The sequence below is a fragment of the Aethalodelphis obliquidens genome, unplaced genomic scaffold (assembly GCF_003676395.1).
Source record: "Aethalodelphis obliquidens isolate GAN/ISIS:26980383/991018 unplaced genomic scaffold, ASM367639v1 scaffold39, whole genome shotgun sequence".
NCBI lineage: Eukaryota > Metazoa > Chordata > Mammalia > Artiodactyla > Delphinidae > Aethalodelphis > Aethalodelphis obliquidens.
Window position 1 is genome coordinate 11,009,483 of NW_020837983.1, and position 26,335 is coordinate 11,035,817.

The 26,335-nt window shown below is 39.8% G+C and overlaps 1 protein-coding gene and 1 long non-coding RNA gene across 3 annotated transcripts in view; both read right to left on the reverse strand.

Annotated features, from left to right (window-relative positions):
* Positions 1 to 25,052, reverse strand: part of YWHAZ (tyrosine 3-monooxygenase/tryptophan 5-monooxygenase activation protein zeta) — a 32,422-nt gene extending 7,370 nt beyond the window's left edge. The window contains exons 1-2 of one of the 2 annotated variants that reach the window (XM_027131533.1): positions 24,646 to 25,052; positions 21,469 to 21,773 (exon numbers count right to left, since the gene is read on the reverse strand). In XM_027131533.1, the coding sequence (XP_026987334.1) occupies positions 21,469 to 21,762 (294 nt within the window). In that variant the 5' untranslated portion in view covers positions 21,763 to 21,773; positions 24,646 to 25,052. Of the gene's footprint in view, positions 1 to 21,468; positions 21,774 to 22,797; positions 23,279 to 24,645 lie in introns of those variants that run through there. The other variant, XM_027131532.1, reaches the window with a different exon arrangement.
* LOC113633386 (uncharacterized) lies at positions 622 to 9,877 on the reverse strand. Its single transcript, XR_003438168.1, has 2 exons — positions 7,118 to 9,877; positions 622 to 1,239 (listed from the first exon to the last, which is right to left on the reverse strand). It is a non-coding gene; the product is annotated as an uncharacterized LOC113633386 (long non-coding RNA).
* Positions 25,053 to 26,335: the final 1,283 nt, after the last annotated feature.

The following is a 26,335-nucleotide window of genomic DNA, read 5'->3' on the forward strand; positions in this document are numbered from 1 at the left end:
TATAAAACTTTAATACCCAGTCATTGCCAATAATACAATTTTTGAATGCTGTAGACTCGTAAATTTGTGGTTTAAGAGCAGAATGCTTTGGACAGTAATACTTAAAATTTGAAATTAGTGTTCAGCTTATTATTTAAGGATGATAATCTGAATATTGGCATCTCCCCCACAGTGCTATCAATTTACATGCTGATAAAGACTGCATGTTTCAATGAATGTGAAAGCATGATAGCTCATGATATTATATTTGTTATTATGCTTTATTATTATATTATTTAACAAAATGGCAAACTTTTCATTTTCAAGGTAGTCATGACACTAGAATGCAAAGAACATAAGAGATTAACTTTTTGGTACTCTGGAGGAATATATGACTTAAGCAGAAACCGATAGTATAATAGACACTACCAGAGTCCATGACAGAGGAAACAGAACAAAAGAACAAAACGTCATTTATAAGACTAGAATTAAAGTAATACCTCACAACAGGTAAAAAGCTGTTCAAAGTTTTATTTTTCCTAACTAAATTAAGACACTGGTAGGAGTATGAGAATTAAAGATCTGAAGAGTAAACCTTTAGTTTCATTAAAGTGATTTTCAGCTAATAAGATACATATTTACCGATCACCCCAAACGGGTTAAACTTCATTCTACGTAATTCTGTTCAAAACTATAACAATCTAAGCTAAGTAAATCCTAACATGCTAATAATTATATTCTACAATGGATTTAAAGAAAAACTTGATTTCACTGTATTAGGGGGATAAGGCACAATAAACTAGTATTTTTTTTTTTAAGGGGGAGAAAGATAATTCCAGTAGTAGAATTAGGCAAAAAAATTTTTTTTAAACACTCCACTTCTTCCTACTAAATACACTCTAGGAATCAAGGTGAAAGTCAATTTTCAACTGGGCTTAGCCCCAAACAATTCTCAATTTTTACAAGGAAAAAGGGTATCTAATTCTTGGTTTCTATTCTTCTGGTAGTAACCCAGTAGTTTATATAGCACCTACTTATATGCCAAACAGGCTGAAAAATGCTTTTAAATAGTAACTCTAACTTTGTATGTCTACCTCATTATGTTCCAAATGGTGAGTGGGAGAGTAAGCTTTAACCCGGCTTCTCCCCCTTTCTGCAACTTAAGCAACAGATACTCAGATGAAGTGGGTAGTTCCAAGTTGGCAGTAGGAGCAGGTTGCAATGCATTACAGGAAAGGGTTGGAGATGAGAGAATTCAACCTGAAATAATGTTTCCTGTGATTATTAACTGATATTTGAAACCGTTGGCCTGAAATCAGAAGACCACTTTGGTTAGGATAACAAAATTCTTACTACACCACACCCAGACTTTCTTATTCAAAGATCTCTCAGCTGCAAAAGTGTTTTGGAATTCATTCATTCATTGATTCATTTAAACTGTGAGGCAGCTTCTAGTGTGAAATCTCAACCAAACTAGAAATAAAGGAACCCTCTGGGCTTGGAAGACCACTGCTTCCTCCGAAGAAGGAATGCCTATAACCTAAGACTTGGCAAAATTCAAACTTCCCGTCATTTTGTCCTTTAAACACCATCATCCTCTTTGAGGCATGAACACTCTGTGAACACTATAGCTGCTCTTTGGGGATCTGCGGATCTGCCTAAACAGCAAAAGATAGTTCCATTTAGTATAGTAAGTGTTTTTTTTTTTAACTTAAGAAACAAATGACCAGGCTTTTTCAAGTTTTATATCTTAATACAAAATGCATTATTCATTCCACTATGGGAGACGGTATAGCATAATGGCTTTGGATTCAGAAGTCTAGGTTTAACCTGTGGCACTCCACACTTGGAAGGACAAATTCCACTTTTGACTGGCTAGGCTAAACGTTAGACTATGAAGTCCAACTAAGGAAAAAGTGTATTGAGATTAACCAGAATTCACAAATCACTTCAAATTAAATAGCGGGAAAAATATATATAAATCTAAAGAAGGTTCCATGTACAATTCGATTGTGAACTGCTCTCTGGCTCATTTATATATATTTAAGATTGACAAAGAATATTTTCAAACGAAAGAAGTGACAACAAGTAAAAGCCTAACCATGAAATCAATTCTCTACCTAGGCATTTCTATTTTGTATTTTACTGCTTCAACATATTTTTTACATTCATTTATTCTTCAATACTTAAATGGACCGGGCTAGGCACTGAGAATAGTGAGCAAGACAGTCTCTAAGTCTGAGGATAAAATGTCTAGCAGGGAAGACAACAGAAACAGAATAACACTGCCTCATCATGTCCTTCACTTTTCAATGACTTTTATCTAACCCACTGTATATATGTAAAGATGAGGGCCACAAACATGTGCAGTTAGTTAAGGGTAAATCACTTAAAATGTAAAACTTTAAAGTATACGTCCGAAAACTTGCAGAAGTTATTTAGGCAAGGTGTCAATAAATGTCATAAGAAATTGTAACTCATCTTTTATGAGTAATAACTTCTATATCTCTAAAAACTTGTTTTACATTTGGGTAACCCACACTGAGAATTTTTAAATTAGCAATTAAGCACCTCTTCCCTCAAGCTGAACACTGAATTTAGCCATAACATCTGATTTAAACAATAACAATGGCAAAAACTACTTTAAAGCTATTAACCAGAACCTACAAGTAACAAGAAGGCAAGATACCAGTAGTCAGGCTGTTTATTGGCCTAATGATAGACTAAAAGGACGAAGGATCAACAGTGGCGAATGTTTCTGGTAAAATGCTGACTACAAGAAGTTGAAAAAGCAAACTCATCACATTGTACCCATTAAATGAATACGTGCAGTTCTTTGTATGTCAATTATACCTCAATAAAGCTGTTAAAAATAAAAGAAGTTGAGAAAGGGATGAGAAATTTTTTAAATAAAAGAGTTGAGAAAGGGATAAATGACAAACTTTTAAAATCTTCTGATGACATAAAGGTAAGAACCATTAAAATTTAAAAAACAAAAAGCAAGATAGACTGGATTAAAGATTAAATTTGGTTCAAAAAGCTAACTATGAAAGAACAGAATGTCCTCCACCAGTTCCCCTACCATCCCTGTTCATGTATGCCACTCCTCCTGTCAAGAGGTGGAATTCATTTCCTTTCTCCTGAGTCCGAGTTAACTTTGTTGTCTTGCTTTAACCAACAGAATGCAGTGAAAATGACTCCTGTTCCAGTTCTAGGCCTAATCCTTAAGAGGACTAGCAACTTCCCCTTTTGCCCTCTTGGAACCCTAAGCCAGCATTAAAAAAAACAAAAAAAACCTATCTTTTTAAAAATTTTTTTAAGGTTTTTTTTCTTTCTTTTTTTCTTAAGTTAATTTATTTTATTTTTGCTGTGTTGGGTCTTCGTTTCTGTGCGAGGGCTTTCTCTAGTTGTGGCAAGTGGGGGCCACTCTTCATCGCGGTGCGCAGGCCTCTCTTATTGCGGAGCACAGGCTCCAGACGCGCAGGCTCAGTAGTTGTAGCTCACGGGCCTAGTTGCTCCGCGCCATGTGGGATCCTCCCAGATCAGGGCTCAAACCCATGTCCCCTGCATTAGCAGGCAGATTCTCAACCACTGCACCACCACGGAAGCCAAAAAAAAAAAAAAAAAATCTATCTTGCTGGAGAGAAAGGTCAAGTCAGCCCCAGTCATGAAACATGTTTAGTGAAGCCATTTGGATATTTAAGCCCCAGCTGAAAACAGCAATGAGTGACCACAGCCAACACCATGTGAAAAACTGTCCAAAAGAATCCAGACAAGCCACAGAGTTACAAAACAGAATAAATCACTGTTTTAGTTTTGATCGGTTTGTTATGCAGCAATAGACAACTGAGAAAAATAATAAAAACATCATTTTCAATAATAAACATGCCATTCTTGATACTTAATCACTTTACATGGATTAATTTGATCCTTCCATAACCTTACCTATGAGGTACAAACTACAATTATCGCCATCTCATAGAAGAAAACAAATGGCGCCAAGCTCAAAAACCACAGCTAAGTTGTGACAGTACAACTCCAACTAGGCAATCTGACCTGTTCTACAACATTGTTCTACGTTTTCTCTGCCTCAGCAAGATGATATGCCTACTAAGAAGGAGAATATGATTCCAAGATATTAATTAGAAATCAAAATGAAGGATGATGATTCAGTTCTACGCTGTGCTGAGGAAACCAAACCTAGAGTATATTGTTCCTTTAAAAATAGGGACTTCCCTGGCAGTCCAGTGGTAAAGACTCCAGGCTTCTACCACAGGGGGGGCATGGGTTCGATTCCTTGGCCAGGGAACTAAGATCCCACATGCTGCATGGCTCACCACCCCCCCAGCCCCCGCCAAAAGTATCAAGTCAGGATTTGACAAACTGGAGAGTATCCAGGAAAGCAAGCAAGAGTGTTGATGAAAACTGGAAACAGTCATGAAAACTGAAAGAATATGACACGAATGGCTCCAGAAGACAAGACTAGTTAAATCTGGGCAGAGGCAGATTTCTGCTCAGTATGAGAAAGCTTACAAAACAAATTCGGAATAGGCCATCTCGTCAGATAGCAAGTTCTACTCTTCTTAGAGATTTTCAGGAGAAATGAGAAAAATCACTATTTTTTAGAGGAGATTCACAAATAAGATGTGGTCTCATTCAACTCTAAGATATGGAAGATATAGAGTTCACTGAATTAAGTTAATTGTAACACTACAGAGGTGATTAAGTATGTTAATTTATCAAACTAACCAAAGAGAAATAAAAGTTCAATTTTCCGGATTTAAAAGCCAGAGGAGAAAGGCAAATGTAGGGAGAAGACCATGATGGAAATAAAAACAGGGGGAAAAAAGGAAGCAGCACTTATCAGAAAGCAGCAGTGACAAGAAAAACTGGAGAAGAGAAAATGAAGAGAGGAAAGAACTAATAGCTATTTTCAATATACAAAAACTTCAGAAAATACCCTGTGCTAAGTATACAACTTCCTATAGTTCATTCATGTTGTAGTAGTAAAGTGGAGGTGATGACAACTGTGGGACATTGTGAGAATCTAAATTTAAAAGGAGACATAGCATTAATATAAGGAAAGAAGCAAATGAGGTGTCACAATTTCTACTTATAAAATAATGGTTAGGCTGACTACTGATGAACCTTCCACTTGTAAAATTCTCCATATAACACTGACTTTCTAATCTAAATGTAATTTATAACAGAAAAGGATTTTCAGGTCAAACACAAACTTTAATAACATCTTACACTCAAGCACTTAACTGAGACTACAATGTTAATATTGAGCTGATCTCCATTTTAGCCAGTCAGAGAAAAAAATAACATGAAGGAGCATGTAGCCTGGAGTCAGTACCCACGGCCCGCATGTACATTCCATTGGTAAAAACAGTCACTTGCCTGCATTTAAGAGGGACACTGGGAAATTTGGTCTAGCTGTGTGCACAGGAATTAGAGGGGAGCCTCAGTTTTATTAAACAGATAGCAGTTTCTGTCACACAATTGATGGAAGCATTTTTTCTTAGTTACTGGTATTGATTATGAATTATTAATATGAAATTGAAAAGAACTAGTGAAAATGGAAAATGGTATGAATATTTTGTAGAAAAAATTAAAAAGCTAAATCTTTTTATAATCACTACCTATATGATTTTTTAAAAATTTTCACATCAGCATTATATGCTAAATATGAACGTTAAAATGTTATCACACAACAGGGAGGGAGTAGTTACTTGTCTGAAGAGCAGTTGTACTGTATATAGTGTCAATACGGATCTTGCCGAAATAGAATTTGTTTTAGAGATTCACAGTAGTTCCCCTCAAGCAGTTTAAAAAAATGTTTTTGATGACAGCTACTGTCTTTTAAAGATAACCATGGCCATTTAAAAATACCTGAAATTAATCTGCTGAATTAGAGTTAATGCATATTCTGACTTTATACAGTAGCCATCCCCATTTAACATTATGTGGGATTGAAAGCATGAAGCCCACATCTGAAATGTCTCTGTAAATGGTTTATAATCCAGAGCTAAATACATGCTATAGTTCTGGAGAGGGCACTGAACCTTAATCTAATCAATGGATAAATTATGTGGAGCTTGAGATTTTAGAGTTAAAAGATTTTTTTTTCCTCTACAGCACCATGTACAATTAACCTCTTAGGTTGTAAGAACACTTAAGATATGGGGTCAAGTAATGATTTTTTCCCCCAAGCCAGTCAATTTACTCAGGGCAGAATATATTAACAATAGTTTCTAGCACGTGCTCGATCCAAAGATGGTCTACATAACATCAATGCTTTGACTCTGGAGTGGATTAACATTAAGGAACCACACAAACTGACAGGTTATCTAGTTCTGACTGCCCTTCTTGAGCTAGGCTCAACCTGCCCCCACTAGGAATTTCAATAAACATTCAATTCTAACTGTGGTCAAATATTTCTAATAAAAAGTTTGTAAACTGAAAATCCATCTCTATTCTCGTGATATACCTCTCTCACTGTCCTTTAATATGATTACAGCTGGAAATTAAGAAGAGTAAAATATCAAATCTGTAGGAACAATCAAGACTACAAACTATCTAAAACACCAAAACTGCAGCCTGAGCTGGTGGCAAGGCCCTAACCTCTGGGCATCCAAGCACTTCTTGGAACAACAGATTGGTGTAACAGAAACAGTATAAACTAAAATCAGGAAGACCTTAAATCCCACTCTCATCAATTTTGAGATCTCAGGCAAGTTAATCTCTCAGAGTCTTACTTTTCTCATCTATTAAAGAAATAAATTTAATTTTATAAAATGATTTTTTAAATAAAAAATATATTTACAAATGATTAAAATGAAAATCTACTTCAAAAGGCCGCTACGAGGTCTAAATGAGAGTATAGTTTATATACACAGGAAAGCACCAATCACAGCTCCTACTCAGTTAGATGTAAATATAAGACATGGGGATCTTGACAACCAAAAAATCTGCTTTAGTGCACTTGTACTCTCAACTTTAGTACTTCAGTTCAGGTTCCGTAATCAAAAATTTGTGTATCTAATAAGAGCGGTGAAATAATGCACAAAAAACTTTCATTTAAAAACACAAGATTAAAGAGGGCGGGGACATGCTGAGCTCTGGGCTTTCCCACCTGGTTTTGTGGTGCCTCCTGAAGGTTCTGATGAAGGAATACACTGAAGTAATTACAGCAAAACAAAAACAAAAACAAACCTACAGGATTAAATTATATCAAAGTACATAAGATAAAGGAAACATTTTCTGTTAGTACTTGTTCTTCTTACAGCAGACTTGTAAAAGGCACAAGCTTACACTGCTTACTACCTATGTTCAAATCCCAGTTCACTGCTTACTAGCTATGTCAACTTGATGAAGTTCTGAAATTTCTCTGGGCCTCAGGTTTCTCATCTGTAAAAGAGACAGAAAATAGGTGTGACCTCATGAATCTCCCCCCAGCAGGACTCCCAGGGGTCCACAGATCACTCTAAGAACTGTTGACTGACTTAAAGTAATCTGTACCATTCACCTTTCAATATACCCAGCTCTAACACTATGTTCTCCCTCAAGCCAATTCTCAAAAATATTCAGTTTAGTCTACATTTTCTGTACCTCTCAGGTCTGAAGAGCTTTCAACTGAAGGAAAAACAAAAGGAAATATCCCAATTTCTGTCAATATCAACAATGGACTAGCTAAATAAATTGCTACACTCATCAAACACTATACCGACGTTAAAAAGAATGCGGTAAGTGCCAGTATGGAATGAAGCATAAGATATACAACAAAGTGTGTGGGTTCAACTTACAGAATAGTTTGTATATGATCCTACCTGTGTATATTCTTCAAGGACAGAACTGTTTGAGTGGGCACTGCAAGTTCCCAGGAGGATACAAAAAAGATTAGACATTACCTCTGAGGAAGTGGGATGACATCAGAAGAGTTTTGTTTTTTGAACTTTATATCCTATGCTCTGCAACATGTTATCCAGAGCAAGTGTAATTTAAAATAATTATGATTTTGCACCTTTGACTTTTCACATACGTATTCTTAATCTACTTATAGGCTCCTTAAAGACAAACGTTTTGCACATATTAGGCACTCAAACATCAAATCCCCAGGCCGAATTTGTACACTAATTTGAACTGCTTCATTTAAATATAGCAGAGGAAACTTAGAACAATCTTAAAGGAGAAAAGCCTAACATCAAGACTATCAAAAGTTCATCATCTTACCAAACTTCTAAATATATAGTTAAGATAAAATGTAGTAAAAATTGAGGTTGATATTGTAGGTTAGATAATGAATATTTTGCTCAAAAAGGAACAATGTTCTGATTCTTTAAAGACCTAGAAATTGCTCAAAAATGACAGGTGTTTGGGTGCTGTACTAAGCACATATATTCAGAAACAGCAGCCAAAGGGCAGCCAAAGCATACCCTAATATGCTTTCAGGACCCTTGGATAAGCGCCAGGTACTATGTAATGCCTCTGGAGGGGGCAACTAAGGGAGACAAACAACTACAAAGCTTCACCAGAGATAGGGTGGGAGGACAGTTCGAAGCAGCAAGGTAGAGTAAATTTCTTTGCAAGTCAGGACACCTAGATTTTGGTACTACAACTCTGCCACCAAGAGGAGTGATGGGAGTTTCAAACAAAAATCATGACACCTCCTCATTCGATTTTCTTGTGTTTCACAGTAGCATTCATTTCAAAACCTTCCTTCTAAATTTCACCCCAGGAAAGCTTCTCTAACGCACTGAACACGTCCCGCCCCCCACCATTCCTCACTTGTCCTTTCCTTTTTTTCTTAAATGGGAATCAGACAATGTAGAGAGTAAGGGTCCTTAGACTAAACTTTAAAAAATTAACAAGAACTCATTGTAAACCATTTATATATTTATTTCAGCCCTAAAGAATGACCACCTGCCACTATGCAAATTAAATCACTGGGCTAGTGGCTGTGATTTAGCTTGTCAATTAGAATACATGAAGCCAAGTAATGAAAATGTATTTCAAAGGAAAATCACAAGTTATAGAGCTGGGATTTTTCCCCCTTTCAAAAGAGTAATCCATTCATTATAAAATTGCATAACCCATTTAAAAAGGACTTTGGCAAACTATACTTAGTTCTAACCTTTGATAAAGTAATCATACTTATGGGGCATCTATCTTAAAAAAAAAATTGATACTTTTGCACCACAGGGTGTTTTTAGAAGTCCTCCCTGCTGTTTAAATTAGAAAATATAATGTCCTACCTAAAGATAATGGTTTGGTAACAGAACAACATGTGTCTCCTAATATGATGCACCAAGGAGGGCACAATATCATTTCCAGGAATTCTTCCCCAAAATGCACAATCTGAGTTTACTCATGAGGGATCACCAGACAAATCCAAACTGAGGGATATTCTACAAAACAACTGGCCAGTACTCTTGAAAAAAGTGGCAAAAGGCAAGGACTGAAAAACTGATCCAGATTAAAGAAGAGTAAGGAGACATGACAATGAAATGCAAACTGTGATCCTGGATTGAATTCTGGACCAGAATTAGGCAATTATAGTGGTATAATTTGTAACTGCTATAGGTTATATAATAGTTTATTTTATCCATTATTTTATTAATTTATTGATTTTGATCATTATACTGTAGTTACACATGTTAACATTTGGGGAATCAGGTAAAGGATATACGGGAAAATTTGAACTTATTTCAAAATAAAAAGTTAAAAAATAAATGGTTAGAAAGGCAGTTTAATTACCATATGTAGAAGAGGCTATTTTCACTTTTGGTTACTTAATACTACACTTATATAAAAGTAAGTTTTAAAGAAAAACCTTCTTAATAGTGACTATTTCTAGGGGACTTCCCTGGTGGGGCAGTGGTTAAGAACCCGCCTGCCAGTGCAGGGGACATGGGTTCAAGCCCTGGTCCGGGAAGATCCCCACATGTGGCAGAGCAACTAAGCCCTGTAACTACTGAGCCTGCGCTCTAGAGCCTACTGAGCCACAACTACTGAGCCTGCACGCCTAGAGTCCGTCCTCCACAACAAGAGAAGCCACCGCAATAAGAAGCCCGTGCACCATGTGCACCACAACAAAGAGTAGCCCCCGCTCGCCGTAACTAGACAAAGCCCGTCAACAACGAAGATGCAGTGCAGCCAAAAATAAATAAATATTTTTTTTAAAGTGATTAAAAAAAAATGACTATTTCTGGAAGACGACATTATCAGTGAGTTCTGTTCTCCACTCTTATACCCTTTATGTGCTCATCTATGTTTTTCAAATTTCCTTATTGGCCTGGTACAACTTGTATTTAGGAGAAAAAAATGTCACAAAAATAAGTGATGTGTTTGCAAATTAAAATGAGGGGTGGAGAGGAGGTTCCCACTTTGTCTTGGAGAGTATTCCAACAATTGGTTATACTGTTAAATTCAATTTCCATTAATTAATATACATTAAAAAGTCACTAAGCAAACAGTAAATAGTCCCAGAATAATAAAGCAAAAGAATCAACCTCTAATGAGACATTTACGGACTGCAATTTGAAAACATAGCTGGGCAAGTGTCTCCTTTGACTTGATTTCACCAGATGTGTGCACAGGGAAGACCAAGCCTCTACAACCCATTGCTGTTTTAGACTGTACTATCATGGCCCTCTTCCCTGAACACAAAGGAAAAGAGGCCAGGATATAGATAGTGCGCTTTCATACCAATCAGGCACAAAAAATGCCGATGGCTAAAAGGGAAAAGGTGCCAAGAACTTGAGGCACAAGGCCCTCAAGTGTGATTCTTGCTATTTTCATTTTAAGTACAGAACCCTAAAATATAGTCTAAAACTAAAGCCATCACTTAAACAAAGTGGTAATTTTTCCAGTTATAAGATGGGATTTAACCTTCTCTAAAAAACACTTCTAAATTCTCTAATGTCCAACTCATTAAACAATTCAAATACATGAAATTCCAATGCAACAAAAATTGGGCACTCCTCGTAAATTAAATGCAACAGGATCTCTCCTAGATTAACAAACAAGCATACAGGTCATGCAACTGGACAAAGTCTTATTTTGCTTCAGCTTCTTGATCTGTGAAAATGAAAAAGCTAGGGTAGATGCTCCTTCAAGCCCCAAATCTAATGATTCTATAAAATTCACCTCCCAATTTATTATTCAATTAAAAAACTCAAAAGCCCCACAAATGTCATTTTAAATAATATCCCCAATATGAAGTTTAATTCAAATTCTATAGCACAACGGAGAAGTTCACAATTCTGGTCCTGCACAATTCCCTTGTGCACAGAGAATTTTCCCAGAACTTTCACTTTATTCTGTAGAGCCCCTGAGACTTTTATCATTCCTAAAGTCTCAAAATTCTAAAAGGCAAGCAGCTATTTTCATTGCAACGAAGGCCCATCAATTTAGAAATTATTCTCTTACTCCCTCTTGTGGCTGCATTGCTTTCCTTTCTTTCAATTGCAACTCCACCAGTTGCTCCACCAAAACTGCTAATGAATTAGATGGTGTCAAGAACTAATTTGGTACGTATTTGAAGACTTTCTGTGTAATGTTGGCACACAGTAAAATTTTAGGTATTCTATAAATGATAAAGTCATATAGATATGAAGGGACAGAGCTTCTTAACTTCAAGGATGGAACCATAGAGGACTCTGACCAGTCACTTAACTGAATGCATTTTCCACTAATAAGAAATAGATGGCAAATCTGCACCATCTAACTTTTAAAATAGCAACAAGGAATTTGATAAAGCCAAGATATATTATTCTATGGTGTTTAAGGAATGTTGAAACCAGCCTAAAATTTCATTTTAATTCCTGTTAAAAAGCCAGAGTAGTTTGGCTCCCTGATTCTTACCAAAAACGAAACAAAAGACAACCACATAAAAACTCAATGCTAATAGAAAGCCTGGTGTGTTCTAAAATGTTTTTTTTTTTAAATTAGTATTTTAGTCATATTCGAAATGTACCTCCTAAAGATTAAAAGATGGTGAAAAGTACCAAAAAGAAATTATTGAGCATTGAGTGATAACTGCTAAAACTGTCTGACACTAGGGTCCCCTTCCCCAGAGCCTTTCTCAGAGCTAGCATTAATGTTGACCTACTTGGGTTGAAGTTTCTCACCAATCAAGGCCCCATTTCCCAATATTTCCATCACAAAGCACTTTTTGTTTTAAAAACCTCATTTTTTATAGTGTTTTTTAAAACTTGCACATGCACATTGTGTGTTGTGTATAATTCCTTAGTGGGACCAGATTATCAGCCACTTTTAAAAAAGAAGGTTGAAGACCAGCTCTTCTGAATTTGACCAACACACAGTACTTTCCCCTCTAGGCTGTTGAGATTCTTTTTATGAGCAGAGGCTTTTTATATTTATTATGTTTTTCTTTATGCACAGGGCTTATAAAGTAGCAAGTAATCAATAAATATTCAATTTAAAGTTTAAGCAGTTTATTAAAATTCTCTTAAATTTAATCCAAAATTAATAAATCAAGCCACAATGAAGTGATATCAAAGAAGCACAAAAGAAGGTAAGCAGTATATTTGCTATCTACTATTACCACGGGGATGTATTAACTCTATATAAAATATCCTAGAGGTAGATGCTATTATTATTTCCATTTTGCAGATGTGGAAATAAGAGTCACAGAGATGTAATACCTGCCCAGAGTCATAAAATGAATTTTAAAAATTCAAACACCAAAAGTCTGCATAGTCTGTGCTAGGTTGTATCACCCCTTTAAAGTAAAGCAGCACACATTATAGTTTATTTTTTAGAAATATTCATAAGATTATTCTTCAAGTCTTATCCCTATGACCCAATTAAATTTAAGTCTGATGATAATCCTCTCTTATCAGATGGAAACTATCAAATGGTAAACTGAAGGGAAAAGTCATTACTGTTAACAAAGTGTTATGATCCATTTGATGTCATTTCCAAACATCTTCTAAACACCGTAGTAAAATACTCATCAAATTACTGACTTAAGAATTTGCTTGTTCTAAGAATACTACTGCCTACCTATACACTGTCCTCAACTGTCAATTTCCCAGAATCACATTTTAAAGGTAACGTGTTTTGAGTAGGATTTTCATCACGTTTCCCTTGGTTGAATGTGGTCCAAGTATTCCTTTGAAATTCTGGGCAATGGTGTTTAATGTATGTTGTTTTAAGGGGCAAAAATAATTATGAGTTGACAATTCATGAGTCTTGGATCAACAAGAGAAGTAGGTCTGTCTCAGAAAAGCATTTGTATTTAATCACTTAGATGAGAAACATTCAACTCACCACTGGGTTCCCTGGTAATACCGCTAATTTAAAAAAACTCGTAGATCCTGGAATTTGTTTGCGAGATGGAAGTTAACCTCCACTAAAACATTTCTAACTTCTCTAATGATGTCCAACTCATTAAGCAATTCAAATGAAATTCCAATACTACAAAAACTGCACCTTTTCTAGGTCTTAAAAGAATGAACATGCATACAAGTCAACCAATTGGACAAATCTTAGTTTGACTTACTTAACTCTATAGATTAACATTTGACTGACTGTCATTACATTCTTACTTTGCCATCCTACCTGTAGTTAATACCATCGTAACCGTATTTTTATTTGGGGGAGAAGGGAAGAAAACTCACAAATTCTGTTGAAAGAAAGAAAAAGCTTATATGCTGAAACCTTTTAGTTATCTATTCCAATACAAACAAACATGAATGTGCCATACAACAGGACCATACTGGTAGAAGTCAGATATATTCAACCATGCTTTGTTGCCCCCAAGATCCACACTATAGCAAACTAACGTCACCAGAAAAACATTAGTGAAATCTGCCAAGATATAAGACTATTTAATACTACATCACTACTTATGTCACATTATACCTTACCAGAAAATGCAAAATTATATCAGTGACAAACGACAACTGCTACTGCATAGCAATTTTTACAGATACAAGTTTTCATCATTATAGGGAAATGCTCACTAGAGAATAAAGGAGAATGACCTGTTGCAAAGAAATGTACTTAGTACAATGGGAACTGATAAGAATGTGGTGGCTAAGCATGCCATTTCTCCCAAGCCAAATTCAAATTTGTGCCACCTAAATATTAAGCGTATCATTCCTTCAGCATACTTTACATATTAAATACCACAAATGTCAATGGTCCTGTTTTTAAGGGGAATAAAGAAATAGAGCCAATCTTCTTAAGTTCAAAAACAACATGGATATCAAAATTAAAATAAGTTACAGGGCTTCCCTGGTGGCACAGTGGTTGAGAGTCCGCCTGCCGATGCAGGGGACACGGGTTCGTGCCCCGGTCCGGGAAGATCCCACATGCTGCGGAGCAGCTGGGCCCGTGAGCGCAAAATAAATAAATAAATAAGTTACAAATCAGAGTAATGAAACCCTCAGGAAACCCTCGGGCCATAAAGATGGGAATCAGCAATGGCTTGTGTCAGGGAAAGTAAGAAGACCAAACTAGAGCTGAAGGCGTTATAGAGGGTATTCTGGCAAAGATGGAGCAAATGAACAGAAGGAAAGCACTGTTTTATAAAACGGTAAGAAGAGCAAGAGCTGTCTGTATATAGCATAGAACCGGGAAAAGAACAGTAAAGATAGCAAGTCCGAGTGAATGACCACCACTAGCTGTAAAAGGTTTACAATTTAGCTTCTGTCCATTAAAATTAGGTCAAGTTTACCCTTCCTCACACCATCACTTTCTTGCCAATATGCTTCTGAGTGGGAGAGTAAGGGGCAGAACTACTACTAACTAGTACAATGGCAATGGCAAATAATCCTGGGTACTACCCACGGGAGGGCATCATACAAATGAGTATCAACAATGTAAACGGTTGAGAACCTATGATGTAGGCAACACAGCAATAACTTGCAATCAGAAAATGAAGTCAAAGTTGAGTCCAAGATGTCATTTTGATTAAGTCTAGAAAATGTGCTAAAAATTAAGAGGCTAGAAAGGACAGGTAGTTTCAAAAGGAAGATGAACTCTTGCTTGTAGCACGCTGAAATTGACAGCAATTCTAAATCCTCTAAAGAGCAGTGTTTATTCTCAATGTAAAACCATAATAAAGAAAAGAGCTATGGAAACCAGGATGAAATCACAAGAGGAATATCTCAGGAATTCTAGAAAAAAAATTCTAATGCTTATTAGAATTGCAATGGACTACATTAATTTTTAACTTAGCTGACATCAGAACACCCATAATTTTGACTTTTAAAAAATTTCTCATACACACAAATGTTCTTCAATATAAATGTGTCAAAGATCACCTATTTTGGAATAAAAAACTTGTGGTCAAATTAATCTAAATGGTCCAATAACATTTAATATTATAAATGAAGAACTATTTCACATACTGGGCTCCCTCTACGTGGTAGAACCAGTCATCAGATATGAAAATAGGTAATATATTCATGGGGGAAAAAAAAAACCCTGTCTTTCACAGGTTAAAGCCCCAATTCCAAAAAAAAAACCCCAAGGTTAATATATGAATGTGATAAACTATGATGGAGGGCACTGAGAATCTATTTCTGACATTAGTAAAAGGAGAAAGTTAGTCCAAAGAACAGAACTGGATGATCAGAAATCCAAAAAAATGGTCAAATCAAAAGCTCTGATTTTCTTTATAAGAGCAGAATTATTTTTGCATGTCTATCAACACACCTTGTTGTTGGCAAAATCTGGTGTCACTTCCTTTGCCTGTTTCATACGGCCATTAAGTCCCACATTCCTTAATTTATAACATAGTAGACCCTTCATGATCTAACCAGTACCCCTCTCTCTCCTAATCTCTTGCAAAATTATTGGAAAAGGCTTTTAAATAAAGCAATGTTCCCACCTACTGTTCTGATAGAATGAACCATCACTTAATTTGCTGGATTAACCAAATCCTACTTACCTAATAGACTGGCTTTACATTAGGCCTTTCATTCCTAAGTAAACATCAATCATGCCCATGACTTTGGGCTAAATACTTCAGATAAGTTTTTCGGCTACTCTCTGGAACTCCCTTCAGCTTCTATCAGCAGTTATAGCCTTATTAAGAGTCCCATATTTGTTTCCCGAACTATGCCATTATACTTGGCTATAATTACTTAAAATGGTATGTTACTTAAGTGTTATGAAATATAAGTATGAAAAGAAGTGTTCCTATGAAAACTAAGCTGAATGCGCGAAACGACTAGTTTTTAAAGGAGAGTCACACACACACGCACACCACTTGGGTTATTCAAACTAAAAGATTAGAAAAATATTTCTAGGATTATGAACTGATTATTCTTCTAGCTTTCAAGTTCTCACTCTGCTATGCAAACTCAAACAGCATTTTGTAAAGGATGCACCTATTTTAGGGGTGTCTAGTAAATTATTTCCAAACTCTGGATCTATGCATATTCAAAGAAAAGGTCTTAGCTCCACATTAGCAATGGGCAAGTGAACATACACATCTGTTTTAATTGAAAATAAATGTTTAGACCAAGTATGAACACATACTTGAACCACTTTCCAATTAAACAACTAACTTGGGTCTTCCTACTGTACCACTATTGAGGTGTTACCAGTAAGATTTCTTTACTGATAAAGTTGGGTTTTTAGAAGAAAAAATGAAAATCAGAATTATTCTCCATACGCTATTACAACTCTAAGGTAGCTTTATTTTCCCTCCTTTCTAATTCAAAAGCCTCTGCTAGGGCTGAATACAATTTCTTCCTCTTTCTTGGGCAGATTAGATGCATAAGTGTGCATGTTCCTCCTCTACTTTAAGATTTTACTCAGGTTTTTTTTTTTTCCCCCGGTACGCAGGCCTCTCACTGCTGTGGCCTCTCCCGTTGCGGAGCACAGGCTCCGGACGCGCAGGCTCAGCGGCCATGGCTCACGGGCCCAGCCGCTCCACGGCATGTGGGATCTTCCCGGACCGGGGCACGAACCCGCGTCCCCTGCATCGGCAGGCGGACTCCCAACCACTGCGCCACCAGGGAAGCCCATTACTCAGGTTTTTTGCTTTAAGTCCAATTTTGAATCCTTTCATCTTTTCCTCTTAGTTCACTTTTAACTATCTTCACAGCTCATCTAATCACTAAACATCTCCAGGTCATCTATATCTCCTCTTAGAACAGGCAGGAAAGACTTCATTCTTATCTAAGTATTGCTATGCCAAAAAAGGACAGGTAACCTGTTGCTCTTGATCAAGCTGTTATTCTTCCCCTTCCCACCAAACGGCTAACATCTACCTCTCCTTTCTTTGTTCCTTTATTTTCTTTCATTTACACTTCACACACCTCAGACTTCCCAAATATACAAAATACCTCACCAGGGTCAATGTTTAATGGTTATCATGAAAACTCTTTTAAAAAGACTACTGAATTTTATTCCCAAAAAGACTATCAAATGTACTCCTTCCTGGAAGGGACTGTTGCTATCTGCTATGTCACATAAGGTCTTTGTACTCTGAAACATACCAAAAACAGTTATTGACAAAAACATGTAAATATATATAGTAGTGAAAATGAATATAACACTGCAGAAGTCTTCTGAGAAGCCCTTATTCCAATAAGTGAACTGCCTAGTGATTTTCAACTTAAAACTCTATATAGCAGTTTTTAAAGCCTAAGACACATATTAACACATTATTGACCAGGGGATTTCTGCAGAAACTAACGCCTGTGGCCAAAATCTGTCTCTGGTCAAAAATGTGTTAACATATTCAGACTAGGAAGACCCCAAAGCTGCCTGGTTTCCTAGCTTGCTCCTGCTTAATGGCATTTCCATGAGCTAGAGATAAAACCCAGTGCCCAGCAACCACACCTTGAAAACCACACCTTAAAAATGTAGAGAAGCATAATAAAATGGAACGCAGTCAAGTTAACTGAATCACACAACTACTGTTGCCAACTGTTACAAATGGCAGACTCATGATTTTACTGATTTGTGAAAGGAAGCCATTCTTTACCTTATACCAGTGGCTTTCAATTTTTAAATGAAACCTTTGAAAATTTGCTGGCCAGTACGGGCCCTCTGCCCTAGAAAAATACACAATTTTTAAGGCTTCTTGGATCTTTTAATTCCAATTCTTGGACTCCTGAGTTACGAGACCTCTATATTATTAGAGGCAGGTTTGTACTATTGTCACTACTTTAAACAGAAGCCCAAAACTGAGATAAATTGGGGCACTAAGAGTACCTGATTTTCTTTCTCCACAACAACCCTATGGGGTAGATATTATTCCCATTTAATTGAGCTCAGTTTTCTCTGAGGGATGGAAGATTTCTTTAGGCCACTCGGCTATTCAATGGTAAAAAGTTGGTTTGACTCAAAACCTGGAGCTCTTTTTACAACACTACATTCTTCTTTGAGTTTGAATTAGGTTCAATCTAGTATGCATATCCTCATTTCATTTTCCATTTCATCATGTTCAGATAAAGTACCCAATTTTTTGGCTTCTTTTGAGTTTAGACAGAAGAGGTGTTGATCCCCTCCCCCACGAACACGAGAGCTTTTGGTCTAAGATCTGGTAGAAAAGGCAGACTACATTAGTTCACAATTTAACGACACAAGGAAGAAAACTGCAATTTTTTTAGCATAAAGAGAAGTCCATGCTGTGAAGAATAAAGCCAGTGACCATTTTCCACAGTAATGCTCTAAAACTTTTGTCCAAAGTAACATGTTCCCTGCTCTTTCTCTGCTTAAGTAAATGATATAAATTAAGCAAACTGCTCTTTCTCTGCTTAAGTAAATGATATAAATTAAGCAAACACTTGATAAAGTGCCCATAACCAGAATGGCGGTAACCTAATAATGGACTAAAGAGCTCTTCAGAAGAACTTTGAACCGTGGAGGTTAGTTCCCCCTAGTAGGAAGAAAGAGAATATTTTCTTAGCCAGTATGATACAGGTACTCAATAGAACAATGAAGTCTGGTTCATCACTGATGCCACCAGCCAATAATGTTAATTCTGAAAAGGAATTACCTGCTTGTTTTCCTCAAATTAAAAGTCAAAGTTCAGAAAAAAACTAGAGTAATAAAAATTATAACTGGTTATATTTTTATAAGTAAGATATTGAGATATAATTAAGCACACTTTCATTAATCATCAAGTAAATCAGTTCAAACAATTATTTTCTCTAGGAGAAATAACAGTTCTGCTATATTTTACTCTTCCATTTTACTAAAAAGGGGAAAAGGAATTTTATGCAAGATGTTTCCAGAGTCAACATGACCTGCCTGAAAAAAAGATGACAGGGAAAGAAAGAAGCCTGCCTGTAACGAATCACAGTATCTGTAAATATCGAATTTTCCCAAGTTGAAACAGAAAAGGCCTTGGAAAATTAGCAGTGCTGCTGACCTAGTTCTATTATCCTCTTTTCCAAAAGAAGGCTTTTTGCTCATTTACTTAACAAATACTTGAGTATCTACTATATGTTAAGAGGCATGAGCCATGCAAAGATCACTACTGGAGCTTTACTTTAGAAAAGACTAAGGCTGGAAGCAAAAGCTTGTTTAGGATTCTGAGTCTTCTGTATAATAAAGGAATTAAACTTTCATTTATCTATACTTTCGAAGTGGAAATTTCGTTTAGACTCGGTAAGAAGCCAGTGCTATTCTGAAGGAGAACATGGGTAGTGACCAGTATGAAACCCCCTTAATAATCATAACAAGGAGAAGCTATTTAGAGATTAATCCAGTTATTCTCACCCACGGATCCTATTTTTTTTCCTTGATAAGGAAACCAAAGGGAAGTAAAGTTAAAACTGCTATAGTCTTTTCCTAGGAAAATCCTCACAATTACAGGACCTTTTATACTTCTTGTGTGGGAAACATGCAGATACCTACCTGGAATCTCAAATAAGCTGTAAGTAGAGGGTAAATGTTACTGCGTCCCCCACTTATTCCTAAAATTGACTTTTGTCTTAAGGGAAATTATAACTTGTAGCAAACTCTTTGAAACCAAAATAAAAATTATTTGATCTATTAGGTGTAATAATTGGAGGAAAAATATCAGAGCGAACAAAACTCAGTAACGTACACAGGTGCTAATCAGTAAACAGAGCAAGGTGGGAAAAGCCCAACATGTTTTTTATTATAGGAAAACATCATATTTTCAAATTTTAAATATTCTTATTACCTTAGCAAACCACAAGATGAGCATTTGTCATTTAGTATCAATAAAAGCCAGAACTCCCTTCTCATCTTAGAAATGAATGATAGCTATCAATGTAAAGATTTCAAGTAAGCAATCAAAAACAAACCACACACAAGACAGATACCACACAAGAAGACTGGCGCCCACGTTAAGCTAAAAAATATTATTGTTCTTTAAAAAGATAGCCTAAAGAAAATCATCATTTAAGAAAAATACTCATAATTTAGGAACTGAAGATATTCCATTAGTCTCAGACTAGTATAAAGGAATCATAATACCATTATAACTTTAACAAAAACTCCAAACCCACAACATGAGAAATAATCCTATATCGCTCATTATAGTAGTTCTTCCGTAAACAAGGTTCAAATAATTAAGTAGTGCAGCTGGATTTTCAGAGGAATTGGGATATTGCATCCCTCTATATACCAGAGCCCTGCCATACTGAGACCCAAAGTGTAACCTGAAGTCCTGAAATACAAGAGAAATCATTTAGTAAAACCCACTTCAAATATTATTCCAAAAACCATGGTTCATTAAAAGGGGAAAGTATTAGTGTATATAAGTTGTTACATGCTAAATGGTTGGATCGTCTACCAATTTATCCTCAGATTTAAACTTTTCTGCCACAGAAAATCATTTGTAAGAAAATTTTAAAATTAACCAAAATGTAATGTTCAATTCTTTTAAGCTATTTAGAGAAGCAGTGCTTCAACAAGTAGATACTGAATACTTAAAATACTTCTTGAATGAACCTGGAAAAATCAAGCTTGAGTTTTTCATAATCTTTTATTGTGGTTGTCAGTGTTCAAAGTTGAGACCTCCAACACTTAAACGCAGGAAGAGGCAAAAGCAACTGTGAAGCCAGTTTTCCGCATGGCTGACTCATTACATTAACATTATAGTGGCTAATCCAGGGAAGGCTACTAAGTCTACATTGAGTCTCCTATTACATCGCACCTAAAACAGGGTATGTAAAATTCCTGCATCCATATACGTACTTTAAAGAAAATCAGCTCTAGAACTACTACAAATATTCTAACCATAACTGAAACGATATACAATTACTTTACCTTTTCAATTAGAACAAAACACACTACTAATCTATTTGAACTGATTGATAATCATCTTTGCATTTACCTTATACAACTGTTTTAACATCTTTTTGTAATGACACCCTGAAAGACTTGGAAATCTAGAACAACCCATTTGCAAAAGGAAAGGAAAAACCAAAGAAAGAAAAAGTTGAGAGTAACCTAACTGATATGCATTACAGGAACTCTATATCATAGCGACGCTAAACTGAATGGTTTGATTCTCACCAGTACATCATTGCAGATATCTCTTAGCTCGGTCTCAATTTTCTCTCTGTATTCTCGAGCCATCTGCTGTTTTTTCTCAGCACCTTCCGTCTTTTGCTCAATACTTGAGACGACCCTCCAAGATGACCTACGGGCTCCTACAACATTTTTATAAGCAACTGAGAGAAGATTCCTCTCCTCATTGGATAATTCAGCTCCTTGCTCAGTTACAGACTTCATGCAGGCCGCCATGTCGTCATACCGCTCAGCCTGCTCGGCCAGTTTGGCCTTCTGCACCAGCTCATTTTTATCCATGACTGGATGTTCTGCCGGGAAAAAAAAAAAAGTAGCATTTAGATATTTTTTTTCCATTAAAACAAACAGACTGAAAATTATACCTTTTGTAAACAAGCTATGTTAACACCTCAAACCTAATTACCTACGGAAGATTCTTTACACGAAAAATTTAATGCAGCCTCACAAAAGAATGCTAAGAAAAAAAATACTGGCATGCTCAGCATGCAGAGGGTACATTTAAAGCCATTAACACTGGTTTAGCAAAACTAAAATTACATTACCTCATCTTTGTTCAGGATCCTTATTTCACATAAGGTTAAAGCACATTCACCAAGAGGCGGCCTTAAAAACCAACCGTTATCTGACTTGGTCAAAATCTCAACTCCAGTTTCAAATATCACTAAATAATCCAAAATTAAGCAGCTTTTAGTGAAAACACCACCTATGAAGAACATTACACTATCACACTCCCAGAATCACGATACCTGTCAGTTGAATGTAATTCATGTCCTTTTACTTTGGTAATAGCTACTCTTGTCAGGAGGGTTTAAATTTTAGTTGGTATCCCCCCCACCCCAAGTCCACTGATCTTTGCAACAGCTGATCGTAGCATGCCAATTTTCTGGGAGAAATGACCAAACTGCTTGTTTTAATATATTGTGAATGTAAAACCACCACCAAGGATCAATACATAACTGACTCTAAGGCTTCATTTATCTGTACCTTGTTATATGCACACAGGCTTAAAAAATAACACCGATGAATCCTGGAACTTCGATTCTTACTATCTGCGAGCACTAAAATGTATCTATTAAGTGCTTCCCGGTGTCACCAGTGTTTCTGATGTCACTGTTCAGTTTAAATGCAGAATTACTGCATTGTTCCTAGTAGTCAAAATTTAATTGAATACATTATCACCCGAGCTGCCCTTATATCGTAACTTCCTAATTCTTTCTCATTTTAAAGCTCCTTCGACTTTTCAATTTCCCCCGTTTTACTATTCCTTAATATATCCTTTTGAAAGGTCCTAAAGCAGCACAGAAAGATACTAACCCATACAGTGGTCCCACAGGGTACAGGATTTATGATGAACAGAAGAGTCACTGTCATTCACTACAGGAAATGACTCCCTTTCTTTACCTTCCCAGGGAAATCCCACAATACTTTTTGTTTCAAAAAACCAAATCGGCACAGGTCCTCTGTGTTTGAACAAGCAATTAGCAAGCTTGAATGGGAACTAGACTGTTTCAATGCGAAAACTAAAATTTGTGATCGCATAACCTCCCCACCCCCCTCTTCTTGAAATTACTAATTTCTCCCCTCTTCTTGAAATTACTAATTTCTCCCCTAGGAACTCAAAAATGCTCTCGGACTAACGCTGCTTCTAATGAAAATTATCTAAGACCAGTACAAAGGTTTCTCTCCCCAACTCCTCGGATGCAAGCGGGAAATGGATTAGGTTTCTCAGAATAACCAGCGCTCCAAGGACTGGCCGCACCCATTTAACCCTTAGCCGGCCTAAGACGTCGAGGTGGGTGAAACGAAAACGGGCCGACTGCGACTTTAAAGTGCAAACCCTTCCGTCCGCGCCATACGCAACCCCCCTCCTTGGCTCCGCCCAAGCTGGTGCCTCCGCTCGGTCCCCGAGTCTCCCTCTTTGTCATGGCGGATCTGTGTCAAGGAGCCCAACCTACTGCCGAGTGTTAATTCCCCCACCGGGGCCGGAGGGAGGAGCCGCACGCCTCCGCCCGAGCCGGGGAGGGGAGCCGCCCGCGCCGAGGGCACCTACGCCAGCGCCGCCCGCAGAAGCGGAACCAGACGAGCCGGCCGCGGACACACCCCACTCTCCCACCGGCGTCCGTCCGCCACCGGCCACCGCGGGTGCTCACTTAGTCTACGGGGACCCGACAGCTGCGGCAGGTGGGGGAGGGGCGAGCCACACCCAGGCGAGCAGGGCCACCGCCGGCTGTTATGCTCTGGCTCACCCGCCCCGCAGAGCGGGGTCCCCGTCTACACACCCAGACCAGGACCCTTCAGTTCCAGCCCCCGCGGGAACGAGCGAGACGTGCGGCCCACCGTCTTCCCCATCCTCATCCCTACCTGGGTTTCCAGCCCCCCTCCACCCGGACATAGAAAGCCAGCCCATCCCCCACCCCGCCAGGAATATTCAAGTCCCCCCGCCGCGGAACCCAGGAAATTCGGCTCTGGGTCGCGGGCGAGCCCCACCCCGGAGCCGACTCGCCCGAAGTGCGGCCTCGCCCAGGTCTACCTGGCGGGCGCTTCCGGGCCGCCTCGGCTCGCAGCCCGGTGCCCGGGCCTCCCGCCGCGCCGCCACCCGGGTGGGGGAGGGCTGGGTGCCGCCACCGCAGCGCGGGGCGCGGAGGCTGCGCCGAGGAGCGGGCGGGAGAGGCAGGGGAGGGGGGAGGCGGCGGGGAGGGGGCGGCCTCACCTGCGCCACTGCAATGCCCGCAGCCGCCGAGTCATTATCTCGGGCGGAAGCGAGCAGCGGGGAGGCGCTGAAAAGGGAGCTTCGGGGGCGCGGGTGGGAAAGGATCGCAGCCGGCGGTACCTCGGCCGGCCGGGAACCGGCGACCGGGCGGGTCCCGGGGATCTGGCGTGTGGGCGCCCTTCCCACCGAGGGGGCCGGGACCGGGGCCGGGCGCTCATCGCGGCCGATGCGGAAGCAAGTAGCCCGAAGCAGCCGCTAGCCGCCCGCCCGAATCCAGCGGAAGAGAAGCCGCCGCCCGTCTCCGCCTGAGGAGACTCCGCCTCAGCCCAGCGCCGCTCCCGCCGGGCGAGTGGGGCTGAAGGGATGCGGAGCGGGGACGGCCCCCGCGCTTTCGGAAGGCTGGCCTGGGACAGGAAGGAGCCGGGCGAGGCGGCGGCGGCCGGATCCCTTACCTGTGTCCGGAGTGGGTGGCGACGGACGGACGGGGCTCAGCGGTCTCTGGGCGGCAGCGGCGAGGCTGAGACTCTGTCCCTGGATCTCGCTGCTCACAGGCTACAGCCGCTCCGCAGACACGGGGTTTCCTCCAATCACCAGCCCCGGCAGCAGGGGCGCCACACGCACGATGACGTCAAACGCTGCTATGGCAACCGTTGATTGGTGCCCACAGCTCAGGGGGCCCAGAGCAACCGCCGCTCCCCAGCGCGGGGCCGTCCTGCCCGCCCGCACTAGAGGGCGAGCGGAGGAGCGCGCGTCCTCTCCGTTCCCAACACTCCTCCCCAGCCCGCTCGGTTTCCAGCTTTTCTACTCCTGTCCTGAGTGCGCCTGAACAGGAAGCTCTTTTTTTTTTTTTTTCTCCTGGCCACCAATACCCCCACCCCTTACTCGCCTTCCCTTCGGATCCCCCCGCTACCTCCGCCGGCTCACTCTTCTAAACCAGCCAGGAGGAAATTTCTCCCCACCCCCACCGTAGCTTTTCGTGCGATCCTTCTGCGCCTGCGCCAGTTACTCCCTCTAGAAGGGGCTCCCGTTCAGCAACATCCGGGACCTTTCACATCCTCCCCCACCACCACCTCCCAGCCGCCTGGCCCGCCCCGCCCTCCGTGTTTCGCGGTGGTAGCTGCCCCCGGGGCCATCCGAGGGGCGGGATTACGAGAGCGGCTCCGCGGCGCTAGCATCCTGATCTGGACTTGGGGTAGTGGGAGGGCGCGGTCAGAGGGTCGGGTAGGGGCGTGGTGGCGCGCTAGCCTGCTAGCCCGCCGCTCCCCCACGCCGGGCGGGGCGACCGGGGCGCGCGGCCCCTCCCTTTCTCCCTTCCGCCGCCGCGGCTTTACCTGCTGCCTCGGGGAAAGCGGCCGGAGGCCTTTTAAGGCTCGGCAGAGAGTGAGGCGTCCGGTCCCAGAGGGTGGGCTGAGCGACGGGATGGTTTTCCAATCGGAATTTGGGGATCAGCGCGCAGTGACAGCTGCGAGGGGACAATGGGTGGGCGCGAAGTGGGGCTGAGGTGGGGCGGGCGGACGGAGCTGAGGCCTGGAAGGAGGCTCTCAGGAAGCCTACAACCTCCGAGGGGAAAAGACAGCTTCCTTAGATGGAGGCTTTGAGGTGGCCGGGGAGGCCTTAACAAGAAGGGAGGCAAAGAAAGAGGTTTGACCGTATTGCCTCGTTTCTCGTAGGTTACATTTTTGCGTCCAAATAAAGCTTTCACTTAAAGACCTCATGCTGCAGTGGTTTAAAACGTAATGATGATTACGTATTTTCTCCTGAAGCAAGGTTTTAGGGACTCGGGGGTTCCCGGGGCCCGGATTGACCCAGCTGGCGGTGGGCCGCAGGCAGGGCGAGGAGCAGGGACCGGGAGCCAGGAAGAGAGGAAAGAGAAGGGCGGAAATTGCAGGTGCCGCATTAACGTGCCAACCTAAAACGGTAGGGCCTCCACCCAGTCAATTTAAGGAAGTTCTAAGAGATGAATTCACAGTGTGAAATGTCCCTGATCCGTGTTCCTTTAAATGTATTAGAGCTTAGAAGAGATTAGTGCCTGGTTGACCTGCAAAACCAGTTGCAAAAGTCGTCTGGAGTTTATAGAACTCAGAGCTCTTCCTACTACCCATGTGTAAACTCCATCTTGGCCTCATTGACTTTTCCAACATC